Genomic DNA, 22,923 nt, shown 5'->3' with positions numbered 1-22,923 from the left:
TTTATTATCCGTAACGCTTCTTTATCCAGGGGAGAGGGGGGTTAGAGGGTTTAACCCCCCCCCCAATGTTTGTCGGATTCGTGAAAAACGTAACGAAACTCAAAATAAACAAATTTTTGGATGCATTTTCTTAAGTTTTTATGACCCCCCCCCAAAAAAAAATTCCTTTGTAACCCCCTCCCCCTAAAAAAAAAATCCTGGATACGACCCTGCATACAGTATATATCAAAAGTATAAAACAATTCATTTGTTCTTCTGTTAGCTAAACATTCCTAAGCACATAAATCAATTGAAATTTATATAAATCTTGTGATAGATCTTCCACCCTCTATGGAAGACTATCAAGTGGAGTACATACACGGGTTGGAAGGTGCTTTTAAAATATCTTTGACCCCCTTTGGCAGGAGCAAAGAAGGGGTGGTAGGAGTGATGGGGAAGGGGGCGTTTATTGGAAGGGGACTTCGGAAATTCGTTTTAACTATTTATATCATATGTAAGTGGGTGCATAAAATGTTTTCCTTTAACTTCCCTAGGGTCTTTCAAATGCAGGAAACGGTCAAGAAGGGGCACGAAGATTCGTAGGGCGTGGATAATATTTGGACATTCTTGCAGTTGTATCATCAATTCGCGGTCTCACAAGCTTATACTTACAATGAAAACTTTAAAAATAGTGCGTCTTTGGTTTGATCCTGTAGCAAATACTTACTGGATTTGTCAAAAATTTGATTTGTGGTAAAAAAAAAAAAAAAAAAAAATGGTACCAGTTGGAAGCAAGACGAGAAGATTAAGAGTCTTTCAGAGGGGGAATGGTCCGGGTGAATATTTAGCACAATCAGAAATAAACTACAGGAACAATATTGGAAAACTACATCTTATTGCCCTGTTGATTTCACTTCCACGGATTATTTGATGAAGAATTTCTCGCCACAAACAGACATTGTACAAGGGGGCATAACAGAATGAGCTTTATATAGCATAGGTATCAACCTGATGTAACTTCCATATGCATAAAAGAAAAATGTGAGCGATTTGAGGAGAAATGAGTTCAAAGAATCAAATCATGTACAGCCCAATCTCCTTTCTGTCCCTCGTTTTCACTTCTATACATAGATTCACGAGAGAAAAAAATTCTACTATTTAGTCCATTTTGCAAAAAAATAAAAATATTTTTATTTATTCATTATTTTTTAGTCCTTACTAAGACTAAAAAGCCTTTCGTCTTTTCTAATACAAACATTTTTCTCATTTGAGATTCAACCAAAATTACAACAGGCTCAAGCTAGCGACATTACCGCTGCGCTATCAGTCCTGTGTATTAGTTTATGTTTTATAATTTTTGCTCTGCCAAATCACTCATTTATGTTATTCTGTTTAATCAAGGAGCATAAAAGAGGCAAGAATTTGGTACTATTATTACTGTTATACTGTCATCGGGAAGATACACTGATGCCATTTGGAAGTAATCGAACATTGCCCTGGAGATTTGTGAGGATATTAGTAGCTATGTATAGTGTAATTAGGATCGTAGTTCAAATTGGGAAACAGTTTTCTAGAAAATTTAAAGTATTATAGGGGTTAGCAAGGCTGTAGTTTATCTCCTATGCTATTTTCTTTATTTATAAATGATATAGAGGATTATTTTAGGAGTAGGGCAGCACTGTGTATTGAGTTATCGTGTTGGTTGCAAAAAAAGAAAACGAGCTGCAAAGATTAGACCCATGATTATTTAGTTGAGAAGAAGTTAGTTTCAAATGTTGATAAGTCAGTGGTAGTAGTATTTGGAGAAAAAGGGGGACAAAGTGATTTTTTTTATGTGAATGGTAGTGAGTTAAAGACTGAAAAGGAGTTTGTGTATTTAGGGTGTAAGGTTACATGTAATAAAAGGTGGAGTAGTCATGTTGACTTAATGGAGAGAAGAAGACTTAGGGCGATGTGGAGTGTGTTGAGAAGCAGTTTAAGAAAGATAGGCCTAAGTGATATTAAATTAATAAAGAGGATTTTTGATAGTAAGATATGACCAGTATTTAGTTATGGGTGTGAAATTTGGGGATTTGAAAAGGAGGCTAAGTTATAAAGGATCCATTTAAGTTATTTAAGAGATTGATAGATCTAAGAGATAAGTTTAATGGGTTAGTTTTGAGGGATGATTTGGGGTTGAGAAGTGAAAGAGTTATAAGGCTAGTTAGTACGATTAGGTATTAAGAAAAATTAGTATCCCTCCCACAGGAGAGGATACTAAAAGCAGCTTACCAAGAATCTTTGAGAGATAGGAGGAAAGATTCTTGGGCTAGCCAAGTTAAACATATTTTATAAAGTTGTGGAGAAGCTAGGCTGTGGGAAAGGGGGAAAGGTTTAGTGGTAGAAAGGGGGCGGAAGCAAATCAAGTTAAGTTTATTTTCGAGAGCCAGGAGATCCAGAAATGGCATTGTGATATATCCTCGTCACCTTCTCTGTCTCTGTATGCTAGTATTAAGGACCTAGGGGGAAGGAAGTGTATTTTAAGGCGGGGCTTAGTAGGGAGGAATTAAAGTGGGTAATATCGGTAAGGGGAAATTTTGTAGCATTTGGAGACAAAATAAAATATTTGGGGAAGATCAGGTCAAAGGCTGGTCTCTATTTTTGTCCAATGTGTGTGGACGAAAATGATGATTTAATTCATTTTTTATGTTTATGTAAGGAGTTAAGAGGCTTGAGAGAGGAAATTTTTCCGGGGTGGTTCGAAAGGGAGGAATGGGGAGGAAATTTATAAACATTTATAAAAAATATAAATGTTTTCACTTTTATAACTTTAATAAATCAAATAATATTAACATTTTGATTACTAAATATCAGTATATGTATATTAAACTGACAATGCACATTCATTTGTATTTTTTTCAGTAAAGTGCAAATTATGTTCTGGCATAGGGAAGGCAAAGGCGTTTTGAGCCCTACTCATGTTAATTTCTGCTCGTTTTGAGTATGGAGGTAATGATGCTCCTCCGGAGTTAGTTCCCAGGCAAATTGGCACATGAAGAACGACCTCCACGTGCCTCTGGATACCTGGCTAGCCACCAGAGAACCAAATGCATCTAGGGACGGTTGGGTTGGCAGCCCTCCTCCTGAAACTCCTATTGCTACGAATGGAACCAGAAATTCAGCCTCGGATATATCATCTCAAACCCCGTATCGACCTCGGACCGCCCAAGGAAAATCCCCTCTGAACATCGTTGACCAAGGTGGCACCAATGTGGCCACCTGGAACGTCCTGACGCTGAACCAACCCGGTTCGAAGCTTCTTTTAGCAAAAGAACTAAAAACATATAAAGTCACAATAGCTGGAGTCACCGAAACACACCTCCCTGGACATGGTGAAGAGGACATAGGTGAAGGACGCACATTGTTGTGGTCTGGCAGTAGCCAAAGAAGAGGAGGCGTTGGCCTAGTACTGAACAGTGCTGCACGTAGGGCCCTCCTGTCATTCAAACCAGAATCACCTAGACTCCTGACTGCAAGACTGGATGGGAAGCACGGCAAAATAACTGTCATTACGTGCTAAGCCCCCACAAACGACGCTGATGAAGAAGACAAAGACGATTTTTATAACCTGCTTAGTTCTGAACTATATTCTGTACCTCCCCATGACTACCTCCTCCTCCTAGGAGACTTGAATGCAAGTGTTTCAAACGACTCAGGCCTGTGGGATCTCGCTGTTGAACCTGTTACAGTGGATTGCCTAAACGAGAATGGAGAGAGGCTGCTGAATTGTTGTCTGGCCCACAATCTAACGATTGCGAACACATGGTTCCAGAGACCAAATATAGCCAAGTAAACCTGGTATAGCAATGATGGATCAACAAAGAAGATGCTCGACTACATCATCGTACGTCGACGATGGCTGTCGTCTGTCCAGAATTGCCGCACCTACCGTGGCGCCGATCTCGGGAAAACCGACCACCGGCTGGTAGCAGCCAAAATTAAGCTCCGCCTCAAAGCTATGAAGAACAGCCAGTCTTCTCGGAAAATTGATGCCGGTCGCATCCAACAGGAACCCGCTCTGGCTGAGCGGTACCATGTGGAGATATCCAACAGATTTGAGGTCCTTGGTCAATACGATGATAGTGAAGTTGCATGGAAGTCCTTCAAAGAGAACACTGTTGCGGCAGCAACTGACGTTGTTGGAATGAGGCAACGGAAGAAAAAGGACTGGATCAGTAATCACTCCCTTGCCATCATAGAGCTCAGGCGAGAAGCACGTCTTGGCGGGGACATGGCTACATACAGACTGCTAAACAATGAGCGCAATTCCATGTTGCATAAAGACCGCAAGGCTTTTATTGACAGCAAGGCATCCGAACTGCAAGAGGCCGCCAAAAAAAAGGACAGTGGAGCCACCTACAAGATTCTTCGTGAGCTGTCAGGTCAGCACACTCAAACTACGCCATACCTTCGAAGCGCTAGCGGTGAGAATATCTACGACCAATCACCATGCCTCCGCCAGTGGGAGGATCACTTTGAGAAACTGCTCAACTCAGATCCACCAGACCAGACGGACCATGAGCTAGCAGCTGCTGCGGCTACTACCATACCTGTTCCTGATGGTCCTGAATTTACAGCGGAGGAGATAAAAGCTGCCACCCGCAAGCTAAAGAATAACAAAGCGCCCGGAATATGTGGCCTAACATCGGAGTTCCTTAAAAATGGGGGTCCAGCCATGATCCTCTGGCTACAAATGCTGTTTAACCTTGTGTGGCACTCTGAAAAAATCCCCTCAGACTGGAAGAAGGGCCTACTTGTGCCAATCTACAAGAGGAAGGGGAGCAAAGCAGAATGTATCAATTATCGTGGCATAACTTTACTCTCAGTTCCTGGAAAGCTCTTCGCTATGCTGCTTTTCAAACGGGCAACAAGATACCTCCATGCCCTGCGTCGCTCCCAGCAAGCTGGCTTCATGCCAGGCAGGTCCACCACCGAGCAAATCCATACGATTAGACAGCTAGTAGAGAAAACTCTTGAATATAAGAGGAAGGCGTACATTGCCTTTGTCGATTTTCGATCTGCCTTCGACACTGTTGATAGGCAGTCACTATGGCTAATCCTCCAGTCTGCTGGCGTACCCAGGAAAATCGTCCGTCTCCTCAAAGAGCTGTATAATAACACTGAAAGTGTGGTGATTGCAATTGGACGGCCTTCTGGATGTTTCAAAATTAAAAATGGTATCCGGCAAGGATGTGCTGCTGCACCTGAGCTTTTTAACTGTGTAATAGACCACATCCTGAATAAAATACAGCCGGTGCAGCCGTTTGGTATAGGCTTTGCTGGAAGAGTACTTTCAGACGTCGACTTTGCCGATGACGTGGCACTAATATGCGAAAACATTAGTGACCTCAAAACTACACTGGAAACACTGGCCTCTGCCGCTGAGAAATTCGGTCTGACAATAAATTGGTCCAAGACCAAGATAATGCCCGTTGAGAAAACGCCGTCCAACCCCCTGTTATCTGTGGAAATTTGTGGCCAGACTGTAGAGGTAGTCAAGCAGTTTACCTACCTTGGTTCAATTGTCTGCTCAAACAGAAACCTAGATGCCGAAATATCAGCAAGAGCGGCAAAAGCAAACTCTGTCTTCGGTCGCCTTCTAAAAACTGTCTTCCATAAACCCCAGATCAGCCGTCTCACAAAAGCACGAATATATTCTGCTTTGGTTGCCAGCGTTATGCTCTATTCTGCTGAGACTTGGTCGCTGACTCAGACACAGACGCTGAAGGTAGATGCCATCCAGACGAAACACCTCCGAAAAATCGAACGCTCCCGATGGCCCGACAGGGTACGAAATTCGGAAATTCTCAGGTCCTTCAAACTCCCACCCCTGTCCGAGCAGCTTGAGTCTCGCTCGCTGCGTTGGTATGGTCATCTGCTCCGTCTGCCTGCCCAAACACCCGCCCGGCTCATCTTCGATTTCGACCCAGCTGCAAACGGCTGGAGGTGTCCTAGGGGTAGACTACGCACCAGATGGGCGGACTTCATCCGTGATCGGCTCGCCTCCAGAAACATCAACCCGGCTGAAGTGACAACCCTCGCCCTGAACCGACCACTCTGGAGAAGACTGACGGTACTGACGACTGGTTCTCTCTACGCTGGCGACGCTGCCGAGCAAGAGCTTTAAGTAAGTAAGTAAAAGTAAGTTTTGAGTTTGACTCGGTTATTTATTGTAATTTCTGTTCGTTTTGGGTTTCATTTATTTATCGATGCTGATTTATGGTAGTTTCACGATTGGTGGGTTATTTGATTTTATTTTTGCTCATTTTTGGTTTAATGGAGTTTATTACTTTTCTTTGAAAAACTTATTTTGTGGAAAAAATTTTTTTTTTAATTTATTCCTGTTCGTTTTATATTGACAAAGTCGTTTCAGAGGAAAAGAAAATAATTCTTCAAATCGTTTCGTTTTGTTTATGACTTTACAGTTTGGCCAGCTATTTGTAAGCTGGAGAAAAAATTTCAGCAATTTTTAGCAACATACACCCTTTTAAAAATCTGGATACAAATACTAGTGTTTAATTTAGTTTCATACCTCCTCTAGTTGACCTGAAACAGAAAACTTGATACCATTCGCAAAAACAAGTCTGTTTACTTTCTTTGATAGCTTGGATACACTTACGCTATTTTTATTTGGTTAAATTTTAAGAGCAGAAGTAGCCCCGAAAGTTTGAACATAACACCCTCAGTCGTTCTTGAGATACTGCTGAGATACCTTATTACGAATTAGTATTAACACAGTGCATTTTGATTTAATGTAAGGGGAACATTTAGCTTTTCCACATAATGGGAAAATGGGAGGGGGATTAGTTGCCCTCCAATCACTTTCGACTATTAAAAAGGGCATTAGCCCTTTTTATTTTCAATCGAATGAGCCTTTTTCGAAGTTCCTACGATAACTCCTCCGATACGAAGTGCCCTGGTCTAAACAAAAAAAAAGGAAAAGATAGTAATACATTGTACCCACATCGATCTTTACTATAAAAATTTCAAGCCTTACAATCACTTTCGACTATTAAAAAGGGCACTAGCCCTTTCAATGTCCAATCGAATGAGCCCTTTTTGAGTTTCTACGACAACGCTTTCTATATACACCTTATATGCCCCCAGGGCATAAATTGCAACCTTTGCGCTGAGGGCTGTGATGGGGTTGTCATCCTCAAAGACTTAATTTCCAGAGCTCTCAAGTACGTTAAAAAAATTATTTATTTCAAAATTTTGATTGGATGTATTTCGGGATATGGTGGGCGTGAGCGGGGCGTTAGTTGCTCTCCAATCACTTTTAACTATTAAAAAAGGCACTAGCCCTTTCAATTTCCAATCAAATGAGCCCTTTTGGAGCTTCTATGACAACTGCTTTCTATAAAAACCTTATTTGCCCCAGGGCAAAACTTACATCCCTGGACCTGAGGGCTTTGAGAGGGTTGTCATCCTCAAAGACATAATTTCCGGACCTTTCAACAACATTGAACAAAATGGCTATCTCAAAATTTTGATTGGATGTGTTTGGAGAAATGGTGGACGTAAGAGGGGGGTTACTTGCCCTCGAGTCACTTTCGAATATTAGAAAGGGAACTAGCCGTTTCAATTTCCAATCGAATGATTCCTTTTTGAAGTTTCTACGACAACGCTTTCTAAAAAAAAAACTCATATGCCCCCAGGGCATTACTTACAACCCTTGCCCTGAGGGCAGTGGGGGGAGGGTCATTCCTAAGGACCTTATTTTTAGACTTTTTAACTACGTCGAACAAAATGGCTATCTCAAGATTTTGATTGTATGTCTTTGAGGAAAAGGTGGGCGTGAGAGGGGGGTTAATTACACTCCGATCAATTTTGAACAGCAAAAAGAGCATTAGTCTTTTCAATATCCAATCGAATGATCCTTTTTTGAAATTTCTTTGACAGAATCTTCTATTAGGTATCTAACAGGCCCCCAGGGCTCAACTTATTACTCTTGCGCTGAGGGCTGTGGGGGAGTGCCCTCCTCAAAACATAATTTCTACCTGGAAATCCACTACGCTGAACAAAATGACTATCTCAAAATTTTGATTGAATGTGTTTGGGGAAATGGTGGGCGTGGAAGTGGTGTTAGTTGCCTTCCAATCCCTTTCGACTATTAAAAAGGGCACAATCCACTCCAAATTCCAATCGAATGAGTCTTTTTAGAAGTTTCTACAACAACTCCTTCGATACGAAGTACCCTGGTCTAAGACCAAGAAACCCAAAAAAAATAAAAAAAATAATACATTGTGCCAACGTCGTTCTTTATTTAGGCAGCGCTATTGCGCTGCTTATGATTTATCTTTTATTTTATTTTTGTTTTGTTTATAATAAGGGTGTTTTCATTCATTATTTTTTATGTGTATTGTGTATTAACCATGGCCCAGTAGGGCTTCTAGTGTTAATAAATCATATCATATATCATATCATTCTGAAAGTGGTCAAAAATGGGTCAAAAATAAAAACAAATTATTTGACATATAGTAAAAAGTCAGTGACTTGAGAACACCAAGTTAGAAAAAATATCCCCGTCCGTCACATTTCTGAATTGAAACCACTACCTATCCACAAACATCCCCAAACAGCCCCAAGAACTAGCTTAGTTAGGTTACTCAGCAGAAAATGTACGAGGATTATTAAAGGTACCAAGGGCGGATCCAGGATTTTTTAGGGGGGGGGGGGCAAAATAGGTTGATCGGATAGACTTGCGTTAGAAGCAAGTTTAATTAACGCAAACTTGCGTTAATTAAGTAAATTACACTTCTTTAGACTACTTAGGGGGAAGGGTTCTCCCTCGCCCCCCTGGATCCGCCACTGAAGGGGACTGGGAGGGGGAGTGTACAACAGGAGGAACTTGATGTTGTATTGCTGCAACATTAGATTACACTCCCTCTCCCAATTCCCTTGATAATGCTCATTAAGTGTCTGCTCACTAGTAGAACTAAACTAATTGTAATGGACTTGCTTAGGCTAGCTACTACAGCTCACTTATTTCTGTTAGTTAACATACTTTATATAAAAGATATCAAGAGGGTCGGGAAGATGAATTTATATCAAAGAGGAATGCTGAAGTTCCTCAGCATTGATATACAAAGATATCAAGACGGTCGGGTAGATGAATTTATATCAAAGAGGAATGCTGAAGTTCCTCAGCATTGATATAAAAAGATATCAAGAGGGTTGGGAAGATGAATTTATATCAAAGAGGAATGCTGAAGTTTCTTAGCATTGATATAAAAAGATATCAAGAGGGTTGGGAAGATGAATTTATATCAAAGAGGAATGCTGAAGTTCCTCAGTATTGATATAAAAAGATATCAAGAGGGTCGGGAAGATGAATTTATATCAAAGAGGATTGCTGAAGTTTTTTTGTTGTACTATCATCAAATAGGCATGTACTGATAATTTTGGATGTAATTGGACATTCGGAAATGGTGAAAAAAACGGCTCATAACCCTAAAAAATTAAAAATACTAAGGTTACTTAGAGGGGGAATACAGAAGAAGAAAAAACTTTGATGTTGCAGTATTGTACTGTCATCAGAAGTGCAAGCAAATTAAACAAATTAATGAGGCAAACAAACGAAAACAGCAACAAAACAGCTCATGAGTTATAAAAAAGAGTTAAAAAAAGCAAATAAACGATATAAATAAAAAAATAACATGAATAAAAAAAAAAATTTAGTTAGTAGTTAAAGCTGAAGTTCAACGTTTAGGTTTCACATTCTGTTTATCCCCCCAAAAGAAAACAAACAATAGAAAAAGAAGAAATTGTGATATTACATTATTGCACTGTCTTCAGAAATGCATATACTAATAAATTTTGGAATTGATTAAAGATTCGAAATAGAAAAATATAATTAGAATAAAATATAATTATAATTAAAATAAAATCTAGAAAAACAGAAATATGATCATGAAAATAGAAGCATATAAACGATAGAAAAAACGAAAATAATTAATAAAAAAAATAGCATAAATATAAATAAAAAAACAAAATAATCTGAAAATAACACATTCACTAGTTAAATATGAAGTTATACGTTTAGGTTTCACATTCTGTTTATCCCCCCAAAAGCAAAAAAGCAACAGAAAAATATACAATAGATGAAAAATAGAATAATAGAATAAACAATAAAAGAAAAAGACATTTTTATATTGGATTATTGCACTGTCATCAGAAATGCATATACTAATAAATTTTGGAATTGATTAAAGATTCAGAATAATTAGAATAAAATTAGAAAAAAAAATATAATTAGAATTAGAATAAAAAATAGAAATATAATCTTAAAAAATAGAGGCATATAAACGATAGAAAAAAAGGAAAATAAATAATAAAAAAATAACATAAATGTAAACAAATTAAAAAAATATCTGAAAATAACATATTTAGCAGTTAAAGCTGAAGTTCTATGTTAAGGTTTCGCCTCTACTGTATCCCCCCAAAAGAAAACAAAATTCAAAATCACCTTGATTCATCTTTGTTATACTTCAACGTTCGAAGAACAGGCATTTCCTGATGGACACCCCCTTTGATAGCTTCGGTTGATAGTATTGATACACAACTTGAAGTCATGACGTTTGACGAAACTTTTGATACCATTGGGTGAAAGAAGCGGTAGTATGAAATCATCCCAAAAAGACCTAAATTTAAAAAAAAATATTAATTAAAACAAAAAGAAGTAGAATAAAAATAAATTAAATTAAAACAGTACCAGGGATTAAAGTATTTGGTTTTCGGAAAAGTTTTGCTGTTACAATTATGTTAATAAATGCATTACTCTAGCTTTTACTTAAAATTTTTTTTTAACTTTAAAACTTTTAACTTAAAACTTGTTTTAACCTTAAAATTTTTTTAACTTTCAAATTTTTTTAACTTTAACTTTACTTTAAAAATTTTTGGTTTGTAAAATTTTATAAACGATAAATGTTTAGAATGTATAAAACGATTGTTAATTATAGTATATATTTCCATTTTATTTCTTTTTTTTGGGGGGGGGGGGGAGATTGATACCAAAAATAATAATTGAAGATCCTTGAAGTACCAAAGAAATTTAAATGAAAACAAAAATGAAAACTTTGGTCTGTTCCTAGTACCAGGCTAGTATTTGGCAAATCTGCCTTTCGCAGTACAAAAACAACCTTTTTCTACATCTGTGTACCTTATTCCATCATGATAATTTCTTAGATTACACTGCTTTTTCATTTACGAGAATTTAAGAGAGAAAAACGGGTTTAATTTAAATGAAGCAGTGACAACAAATTAAAAACAAAACTTGCAACGTTACGTTAATTAATACAAAAAAAATAAACATTTCAGCTCCACATCCAGGAGCCTTTATCAACGGAAAAAGGGAAAGAAAGGGAAAAAAACAGTTAAATCATCTATAGGAAAAGACAAAAACAACACAATAAGAGATACAAAACAAATAAAAACAACAAAAGACAAACAAATAAATTTGCTTCTTTACATTTGTTTTTCTTTCCTTTTTTCCCCCGTTAACATAGGCTCCCAAATGTGAAGTTGAACTATTCAGAATTTTTTATCAATTAATGTATTGTTTTGTTTTTTTTAAGTTCATTGACACTGCTTTATTTAAATAAAACCCTTTTTCTCTCTTAAATTACTTCCACCAAAACTGGACATAATTCTAGCTGATCTGACACCTAAAATTTGTCTTTTGTGTTATTTCAAAATAATAAAGCTTTTACGCCAGTGTCACATATTTCAGAGTTACCGAACTGAACCGTAGAATTACCAAAGTTACCAAACTGAACCGTAGCAAAACTAAATAGTTAACTTTGGCAACGCTTCACGTCAGTAAAAACCCAAAACATGAATGGTCTCTTGATTCCTAATGAAGACTACCCCTTTAAAAGAAGAGCTAAACCATTTTAAGTTACTTAGAATCATATGTATTTATTTTTTTTTAATTTTTATTTCTTATTTTAGATTCAGCGCCCCCTAATACCAACAACTGCATAACTACACATGGAGCTTTTTTTCAGCACAAATTATACCAAGACACAGATTATTTATTAGGTTTCATCAGATATCTCACTTCAACATTATTACAAACATCAAAAGCCATCGGATCAAATGATTTATCTTCCTAAAGATTCATGATATCTAATGACATTGCACAGTTGGAGCGTTATCCAATCAAATCCAAGCGCGGGGGGAGCATTATCCAATCCAATGACATTGTGTGCGCGGGCGAGTGTTAGATAGCCAATGAAATTGAGGAACACCTCGGTCCATGTATTTTGCTGGGAGTGAGATATCTACGTAAGCATCAATGATTTGTGCCCTAGATCTTTCCTATTCTTTTAAGATACACATGGCTGTGGAATTCAAATAATTTAAGTTATCAGATTTTATTTTCACTGCCCTTGGTACTTTTCCTTAACAAATTCATATGCATAAAGTATAAAGTAACATGTAAACATGCATAAAGTAACATGTTACTTTATGAATAAAGTAACATGTAAACATGCATAAAGTAACATGCATAAAGTAACATGCATAAAGTAACATGTTACTTTATGCATAAAGTAACATGTAAACATAACATATACATAACGTAAACAAATACACAACATAATTTCCACACATAAATCCACCGAAATTAGCTTATAAGAGCTTATGAGCCTGGTCATTATAAAATCATTGAATATATTGTAATGTTGGGCACGTGGCAAACAACCTAGAAGGTAAACAAATTGTTACACCACACTGCCCCTCACATCTATACATAAAACAAATGATAATATAAAAACGGCTAAAATATTTCAAATGGGATAGTGGAAATAAATAACTTTTAATAATAATATAGGTCCGAATATTTCAGCTTCAAGTTTGGAAAAAAAACTAAACTAAAAAAATAAAAATCATTCCTCGGATGATTTGCCACCAACCAAGGATTGCACTCCCAGCTGAAGGCATCGAATCAGGAGATCGGTACTTGCGCAACGAAGAACATTGGTTAGCAAGCGAAAAATTTTAAGTTTTTTAAATAAAATATATAAATAAAAGGAAAAACAAAGCAGAAAACAAAAGAACTCACATTTTAACAATGCCCAGTGTGAAAAAATATTTACCAATTCAAATAGCTAAAAATCAAACAAAATCAGGAAAAAATGAGTTTTCTTTCTGGGATATCACAATAAAGAAACAGCAGTGATACGGTTCGATGTTTGTTAACGAAATATCTTAATAATGTTCGACACGGCATATGTTCGCCCATTCAAATAGCTCCAAATTAAACAAAACCAGGAATTTATCCTTATCATAGGAAGAAAAATATATTTATATTATAGGAAGAATAATAAAAGGGAAGAAAAAAAATGACAAGATGGCAGTCATTAAAATTACAACAGTAATTCTGGGAGTAACAAAATAAGAGAGAAGAAAATAAGAGGTGAAAATAAGAGAGAAGAAAACGTAAAAGATGAAGAAAAACGAAAAAAGGAAAAGAATGAAAAAGTGACGATGTGCCAGTCAGTAAAACCACAACAATAATTGCGAGGACGGAATTCAACTGATCCATAGTAGGTGAAAGTACAATAAGAAGGAAAAGAAACAGAGGAAAGAAAAAGCTTTGAAGAAAAAGATATAAAATGAAAAAAATGGCGACATACCAATAAATAAAGTCACAGAAATAATGACAGGAGTAACGAAATAAAACTGATCCACTGTTGGTGAGAATATTAAATAAATCGTTCCAAATATAATATCCTCCACCACAATCACCAAATAAAACACCATCATCTTCATCCTGGTTTTGCCCCGACTGACATTGTAGAAATCAAAACAATAAATACAGGATACAAAGACCTTGTAAATTGACTCCTCCCACTGTGTTGAGCAGAAACTTGTCTTTTCCATCTGTAGCCAAACTACCATTAAACAGAAATGGCAAAACAAAATGAGAAGAATCCATTCATGGAGAATATTACTAGCCAAAATGAGGGATAGTATTCGGCTGCTCAATGTCCCAATCCTCCAGATACACTATAAAATATGTAAAAAATTCAGTCAAAATAGAAATAGAGAGTTAGTTCGGGTGAGCGAGAGAGGGATACCAATAACCATGCCAGCTGCGAATAATGAAATATAAAGAACAGTGAATATGGTTTTTGATTGACTTACTTCGTCAAGTAGAATAAAAAAAAATTTGATAATTAGATAAAAACACTAGATCAAAATTAGATAATACATTAGATAATTAGATAAAAATTAGATAAATACAAGTAGAATCATATAAATTTTAAAGAACTAGTAAAAACCAGGAAATAAATTTTTTTCGAATGAGTAATTCATTATTTATTATTTATAAGTTAATAAAAATTAATTGATTAAATATTATCAATTATTAACTAATTTGAATCATTAATTATTCCGAAGCTACTTCCCAATCACAAAGGGTGACACCACGCCACCTAAAACAGTCAATAATAAATATCGAGTCAGAAGATGTTGTTGACCTATACTATAGTATAATAGACTTGGTCCACTGGATATGTCCTACAACTGTGGTGTCTGGCAGCAATAATGCCAATCCACAAAAAGAGACTCAAAAAAAGAGTGTGAAAACTACCGGCCTATTAGTATGACTAGCCACAAAACTAGAATCCTGACTAAGATCCCCCTCCATAGAATGCAAGCAATCACCGCTCATGTTATCGACAAATATCAAGCTGAGTTTCGACCAGGACGATCTACTATTAACCAAATCTTTACTCTGCGGCAACTGGTGGAACGCTACATTGAGTTTAATTGAGAGCTCTATCAACTATTCATTGATTTGCGATAGGTCTTTGACCTAACCTGGAGGAAAGGTCTTTGGCATATTCTTAAACACCACTGCGTCCCAGACGAAATCGTCAAAATCGTTGAGGACATGTAGAACCAGTCCAAAAGCCAGATTCTGACTACCAAGGGGCTCTCTGATGAAATTCTCGACAACTTCCGGAGTCCTCCAGGGAGACATCCTGTCCCCGAATCTGTCCAAGCTATTCCTGCAGGCCATCGTCTCCCTGACATCCACTGGGTATGGGGTGAAAATAGGTGGGATTCTACTGGACTAGCTAGCGTACGCTGATTATATCGACCAGCTAGCTAAGACCCTCCAAGAACTCCAAGGACAGGCAGACAGTCTCTCAAGCAACAGAATCGTTTGGGATGCAGCTTAATACAAATAAAACTAAAGTCATTGTTATATCATGCCGGGCCCAGGGCATCACAAATCCCCCCTCTATCTTTAAAAATTGAAAAAAAAAATAGTACGCTGATTATATCGACCCGCTAGCTAAGACCCTCCAAGAACTCCAAGGACAGGCAGACAGTCTCTCAAGCAACAGAATCGTTTGGGATGCAGCTTAATACAAATAAAACTAAAGTCATTGTTATATCATGCCGGGCCCAGGGCATCACAAATCCCCCCTCTATCTTTAAAAATTGAAAAAAAAAATTAGTAAAAACCAGGAAATAAGTTATTTATTACTCTTTTAGATTAATAATAAATAACTTAGTATCTATAAGCTAATACAAATTAATAAATTAATGCATACATTAATATTTATTCATACATTTTTAATCAATACATATTAATTAATTCATTATTATTAATCATTAATTAATTACAATCAATTAACTACAATTAATTAACTACATTAATCACTGAATTCTTTATACTGAAATCTAATTAAAAATGATCTAACAAAATATTTTTATTAAACCAATTGACAATAGTATTATTGAACCCGTTAAAAAAAGGCCTTTGAGACTAGCTGATAAAAAGGCAAGATTAGCTTTGAAAACTTGCAGTTAATAATTTTATTTTATTTCGTTTGAATGAATTCATCCTCTCTCATCATTTTATTTATCAGTCCTGGTTGAACTTCGTTAAAGTAAGGATGCTGGGGCTGTTTTGAAAAATTTTAAGAGCATTTTTAGTTTTAAACTTCGTATTTTAATGTAAGTTTATATATATATATATATATATATATATATATATATATATATATATATATATATATATATATATATATATATATATATATATATATATATATATATATATATATATATATATATATATATATATATATATATATATATATATATATATATATATATATATATATATATATATATATATATATATATATATATATATATATATATATATATATATATATATATATATATATATATATATATATATATATATATATATATATATATAATTTGTCTTTAATGTTGTGCTGAAGACGGCCCTTGGACATAGGGCCGAAATATTCACCGATTTAAATTGGATTATCTTGGAAAAAAAATTTCCCTATTGTTTTTAAGTTGTGTTTGTTTGATATGGAAAGGCAGTATGGTCTTTGTCAATATTTGAATAAGTAAGAGATTAGTTAATTAATTAATTTTTAATTGAGTGAGATATATTGATATTACCTAATATCAAGAACAGTGAATACTATTTTGAATACCTTAATTGGGCAAGTAGAAACTTACAGAACCACATGAATCTTAAATTTTATTATTTCTGGTAAATTAATTAATTTTTAAGTGAGCGAGAGAGGGAGACCAATATCCTCAAAGGTGCTGATTAGTGTAGCGTCCATTTGAAAGCAAAGTAGAAGTTCCGGATCAAAAGGTTGTTAATAATTGAACGTCTACAGACAAGAAAACCATAAGAAAATTGTAATTTACAGGCATGAATAGATAAAGACGGATCAGCGTCAGAGGATAATTTTTTTTTTTCATTTCGATGTCAGTAGTGTGTATGTGCACAGTTTCAAAAATACATGAAAAAAACATTGGAATTGGGCATGGAAAACCCATGCGTGGGACAATGTATTTACGCGTGAATATTTTAAAAGTTGGCAAGGTTTTTGTTTTTGATAAGAATTTTACAATGAATGTATCGTTTGACGTTGGTCTTTCTTATGAGTCAGCCAGAGGCAGCGGTGATTGCTCCATATATGGTAGCTTGATTTGTGTTTGGGGTTTGTATAAAAGGAATGGTTTTCACTACAGTTCATATTAATAAGAGACTTGAATTCAGAGAGAATAGTTTATTTGAGAGGATATTAGTGGAGAAAAAAATGAGTGGTGCATGTACAATATTGGAGATTAATGATGGAACCGACAGCAGCAGCAGCAGCAACGATATACGAGTACCCAATGTGGCTGTGGAAATAACCGCTGGCTGTAGACTATGCCTTGAATGGGACAGTATGTATGCTAGATACGTGATATCATTAAGCAAGTTTAAGCAGGAGGAGTAACTATGTTTTGCTGGAAAAGTGAAAATTCTCCATATAAATAAACTTTGGTCAGCATTAGATGTCCTATCGAAATATATTGATGAGAACAAAATGCATCAGTGAATATTATTATTGTAATTATGTTCAATAAAATTGTTTCTAAATCAAAGGTATTTTTCTTTCTGTTGTAGATTAGCCTATATTTTCTAGAGTACAAAAAGAAATTCTGGTTAGTCTGAAGTTGGTTGTGAGAGTGTTAGGAGTCTAAAAAATGGATAGATTTGAGAAAGAGAGAATCTTGGTGAATCTAGTGTTTATGGAAAAACGTTTTATTCTAGATGATGATTTTCTAGTGCTGTCTATTCGAAGAAAGATATTTTCTCGATAAATGCTTGCTGATATAATAAAAACTGATTATTCAACATTAAACTATTGTATGTAACTTCAGCATCGTGGTCAAACTGCATTTACACAATTTGTTGATATATTGATCAGGAGACGACACAATCATATTATTGAAATGCTTTCAAACATTAGTTTAGAAATTTAGGACTTTTTTTTCCTGAGAAAGATGGTGCTCAAGGATGATTTACTCCTCTCTCTATCTTAGACAATTTTTTTTGTTGCTAGCTCACTTTAATCGTGCTAATGAGAAATTCAACCCATATAAAAGTGAGCTGTAGACTTTCACAGTTTATTAACACACAGGGCAGCAGGTCATTGTGCCGGAATTGTACGCTGACTGATGAACATGCTGAGACGTATAGATTATTATCCCCATATAAATTGCATAAAGGATTTGCTGTACAAATTAAAGGTTGTAATCCTTGTCTTGAAGAGGTGTGTGACTCTCATCCTAGAGGGCACTTATGCTCCAATTGTCATTACGATAAATTTAATCAGTGGGAGAATACATATCCAGGTATGATTGGAAAGAACCCTAAGCGTAATTTTAGTTTATTGTTACGAGATTGGTATCGCCGTGGTTTTAGATTGTTCTGGGAGGAGGAACCGGGTCAAAGATTCAACTGCTGGAACAAAAAAAGAATATGGTTTCTACGTTATCGTTGTGAAGACAATGGGTGTTATGATTATAAGCCCACTGATTTTTATTTGGTTGTGACGGAATGTGATTCGACACTTGAGGACACTGTTTATGAAATTGCTTCAAATAAGCAAATTGAAACATGTGAATTCTATAGAATGAATGAAAATAGTATCATTGACTATACAAAGAGATATGAAAAGAGTGAAGTCACACTCTACTGTCGAAAATGTGACCCTGACATTGCACTACATCAGAGTCAGTACACTGTGAATTCAGATAATCTATCTACACTAGTTGTTGTCGACAAATACCTAGCAGTGGATAAAATCTAAAGAGTAAAAAAGTCGTTTTATGATGCATATCAATTTTTTTTTTATTAGTAAAAAATGTAAAATACATTTTTACAACAGTGTAATATTGGGGAAATGAAATCAATACTAAATAAATCTGTAAGTATTTTCTCCACTAGAAAGTCGTTCAATCGAAGTAAGTCAACGTAGATGTTGAGAAACTGCTTGTAGGTATAGCCACGACATCTGAACATGAAAAAGAGTAGTTCATGAAAGCCACATGTCTTAGTCGTTAAACCCTGTACACTTTGTTGATTTTGAATAATGGTTTCCCTACTGCTTTCAATAAAGTTGCTGTTGTCTGGAACGTATAATTTATACAAGATGCAAAGAGAATAAAAAAATTCAATATTCTTCGCTATTTGAAAGATGCATAGCAAATGACTAGTCGTTAATGTCAATGGACTGATGTTAACAATTATTAGGATATTGTCAACACTTGGAATTTTTTCAATGAAGTCCGAAGGTATGCAATAGGACTTGTACTGGAACATGTATGGATCCATACTAAATACATCGATTATTTGGTTTGTGTTCATGGTGCTAGGTCTAGTAGAACACTGCCGTCCGTTGTGATTTCCCAATAGGTTTCAAAGTGACTCAGTCATTTTAGCGTGATACTCCCAGTCAGAGCATCGGCAAATGTACATTCTAAACTTGCAGTCCTGGTTCGTACTATGCTCATATCCTGTGTGCTTGACAAGTTCAAAACATTAACCCTATGATTTTTTGAAAAAAATGATTCAGTTATTCCATTTTCAAATAGTTTAGAGTCATGACCTAGCGACTGCATGGTCAACTCGTACAGAGTTCTATAGGATTTTTTGTCAAATGATAGAGTGTACAGTGGAATACCATTCACTTTGCACACAAGGCTAGATAGACCGAAAAAATTAAAATCATGGGGGGATTCAGTCCAGGATCCAACGGCATTACCACTCTTCATAAAGGCCAAAGCCAATTTTGATGGGATTTCTCCATTGATAAATGATGAATCGCTATAGATACGAGAGCCGGTGGCAATGTGACGTTGATTAGTGATTGTACGGGGGACAAGAAGTTTAATGTTGTTACCATTGGCTCTTAGCTTTTCCACTGCCAATGCAACAGAGCTCATAACCTGTTGATTTCGGACGTGGAGAATTGCCGATGTGATAATGACATTTGCATCGGATGCTGCAGGAAGTGTTTTTCTCAAAATGAAATTCGATGGTGCCATCTGTAACTTTATGTCAATCTTGACATTGGGGGGTAGCCATTGGGATATATTGAATATCTCATGATTTAATTTTCCAACTAGATGATACTCCTGAGTCACTGCATTAGTCAACTCATTGTCAGTATCAACACCTTACCGATATTCATAGCCTAATGATTGTCCTCTCAACTCCTTGTAAGCCTTTGGTTTCATCATCATAAATTGTATGTAGCTTGCATAGTTTGATAAATTATTGCTAGTGTTCAACAATGTCCCCTTAATAAATACATTAATTTGTTTGAATAGATTGTTTAGAATACAGTTTACATAGGAGAGACCATCGCCAGCATTTGGAGTTGTATTATCTAACTTTTTCTTTACCACAACATTTAAATCAATAAATGTTGACGACAAATCAATTAAATTGTCTTCAGTGGAAAATATTTGAAAGTGTATATTCTCCGAGAGGGTTTGTTGGGGATGAAATTGTTCATAGTAGCCATACTTGACACTGACATCAACATTTTCAGCATTGAATAGATTGAATGAGGAACTGATTGATGGATATCATTCCTTGTGGGGGAGATAAGTCATCTTAAGAGAAGAAATCCTTCTTTGATCTAATACTCTTTTTCTTTTTCTTCTTCTTCTGCTTATTGGTCTTCCTTGTTTTATTCCTCAAAGTCCTTGTTGATGTCCTTTGCTTCCTGCCTGGGTGGAGACTGATGAGTGAATGACACGAACGCATCCTTTTCAATCCCTCCCCATTTTGTCGAGATTTTAGTTGCTCACCAACGGCTCTTGCTGAAGATCTAATGTTTTCCTTAACACTCTCCTTGAAATTCTTGCCCGACCCCCAGTCCTGTAGTGTGTATTTTTTGTAGTGTATTTTTTTCATTTAAAGCAGAGATGGAAGAACATACTATCAAATTCCCTGGGAAACCATTGAAATATTTTGATAGAACCAGGGCCCCCCATTGGGACTTGTTCATTGTCTTGGGTATTTTGCGATTTCTCATAGGCCACTGGCCTAATTTGGCTTTTGTATGTGCTCCCTTTTAATTAGATTCTTTGGATCTTATTGAATGCCACGGCAAATCTATGACTCATTTTTCCATAATTTGAGGTATATCTGAAAAATTTCGACATTTTTGTTGTTGTCATTGTACCCCTTTATTCATACCCTCAATTTTTTTTTCAGTGAACACTAATCTGTTTAACGTTATTTTGCGTGTTTCTTTGAACCATATAGTTACCTAGTTAATGATTAAGTAAATTATTTTTTTAATATAAAGCTGAGACGGTATCCTATCAAGGTGGTATCCAGAGGGGGGGGGGTAGGGAGGTATTACATTTAAATGATAATACCTCGAATTTTTTTAGCAGGGATGCAAAAAAGTCTTCTTTTTTTTAATTTAAAGCAGAGACGGCATCCTATCAAGGTGGTATCCAGAAGGGGGGGGGGGTAGGGAGCTATCATATATAAGTGATAGTACCTTGATTTTTTTTATTGAAAGCAGGGATGCCAAAAAGTTATTTTTTTTAATTTAAAGCAGAGACGGTATCCTATCAAGGTGGTGTCCAGAGGGGGGGGGGGGTAGAGAAATATAATATTTAAATGATAATATCTTGAATTTTTTTATTGAAAGCAGTGATGCCAAACAGTAATTTTTTTAATTAAAGTGGAGACGGTATTCTATCAAGGTGGTATCCAGAGGGGGGGGGCGGTAGGAAGATATTATATTTATATTTAAATGATAGTATCTCAATTTTTTTTTTTTTTTTAAGCAGGGATGCCAAAAAGTTAATTATTTTTTTAATTTAAAGCCAAGAAGGTACCCAATCAAGGTGGTATTCAGAGGGGGGGGGGTTAGGGAAATATTATATTTAAATGATAATATATTGAATTTTTTTATTTAAAGCAGGGGTACCAAAAAGTTAATTATTTTTTTAAATTTAAAGCAGAAACGGTATCCTATCAAGATGGTATGGATGCCAAAAAGTTAATTTATTTTTTTAATTTATGGCAGAGACGGTATCCTATCAAGGTGGGATCCAGAGGGGGGGGGGCTAGGGAATTTTTATATTCAAATAATATTATCTTGAATTTTTTTATTGAAAGCAGGGATGCCACAAAGTTATTAATTTTTTTAACTTAAAGCAGAGACGGATCTTATAGAACATTATATGGCTGCTTTAAAAAAATACAAAAGGGAGTGTGAAGGGAGGTGAGAGACTTTTACAAGAATATGACAGTTTGGTTGCTACCCGTAGCTACTAGGTGAAGTATCCTATGAAAGCGTACTGTCAATGAGTAGAGAAAGTTAACCAAAGCCAACAGTTAATGTGTATTTATGTTTATTGTATTTTGTCTCATTTATAAAACATCTGTCTTCTATTCTAGCAGCAAACTACCCTAAAATTTGTTACTCTGGGAGCAAAGTATGTTATTAAAGTATAGAGTAATCATGCCTTTATTCAGAAATATGGTCAGCAGTTAAGGTATTTCTCTTTTCTGTGCTTATTCTACATAGCTCCTTAGGGAGAAATTGACTGTGTCTGTTTATTATCTATTTTGCAGCTACAGACTACTCGAATCATGTCGTTCTTGAAGACCTATGGTGATACTCTGTGCGAAGAGCTATCTGTGGACACAAAACAACGATTGAAGCTGAAGCAGTCAAGAACAGTGTGGAAGACTTTTGGTACCCTATCAAAAGGATCATTAGCACTTGACACAGAAAATAAGTACTGCAAGCTCTGTTTTGCAACACTGGACAGAAAAAAAAAAACTCCGCAGTGTGTTTTCTTCAATGAAGAAATACTCGTCGTCTAGCACTACAAACCTGAGGATACATTTGACTACATATCATGCTGGGAATGATGAGGTCAAGTCTCTATTCTTGCAAAGGGTCCAGTCAGAGCAGTTGGTTGCTAGCTTTTTCTCCACTTCAGCAGCTGGAAGAGGAAATATCTCTCTTAGCCACAAGAATAAACATTGCTTTGTCAGAGACATAACCCTTTTGTGTG

General features: G+C 35.8%; 1 protein-coding gene across 2 annotated transcripts in view; it reads right to left on the bottom strand.

The window, feature by feature from the left end:
- Window positions 1–22,923, bottom strand: part of LOC148948017 (uncharacterized) — a 112,842-nt gene that overhangs the window by 6,766 nt on the left and 83,153 nt on the right. Inside the window, exons 5-6 of one of the 2 annotated variants that reach the window (XM_089095177.1) lie at window positions 13,659–14,031; window positions 10,487–10,661 (exon numbers count right to left, since the gene is read on the bottom strand). In XM_089095177.1, coding sequence (XP_088951303.1) covers window positions 10,487–10,661; window positions 13,659–14,031 — 548 coding nt within the window. The remainder of the gene's footprint in view (window positions 1–10,486; window positions 10,662–13,658; window positions 14,032–22,923) is intronic. The other variant, XM_089095178.1, reaches the window with a different exon arrangement.

Source organism: Artemia sp. Qi Xiang Cuo, chromosome 10 (genome assembly GCF_049724085.1).
Source record: "Artemia sp. Qi Xiang Cuo chromosome 10, ASM4972408v1, whole genome shotgun sequence".
Classification (NCBI taxonomy): Eukaryota; Metazoa; Arthropoda; class Branchiopoda; order Anostraca; family Artemiidae; genus Artemia; species Artemia sp. Qi Xiang Cuo.
This window is presented reverse-complemented; position numbering and strand designations above follow the sequence as displayed.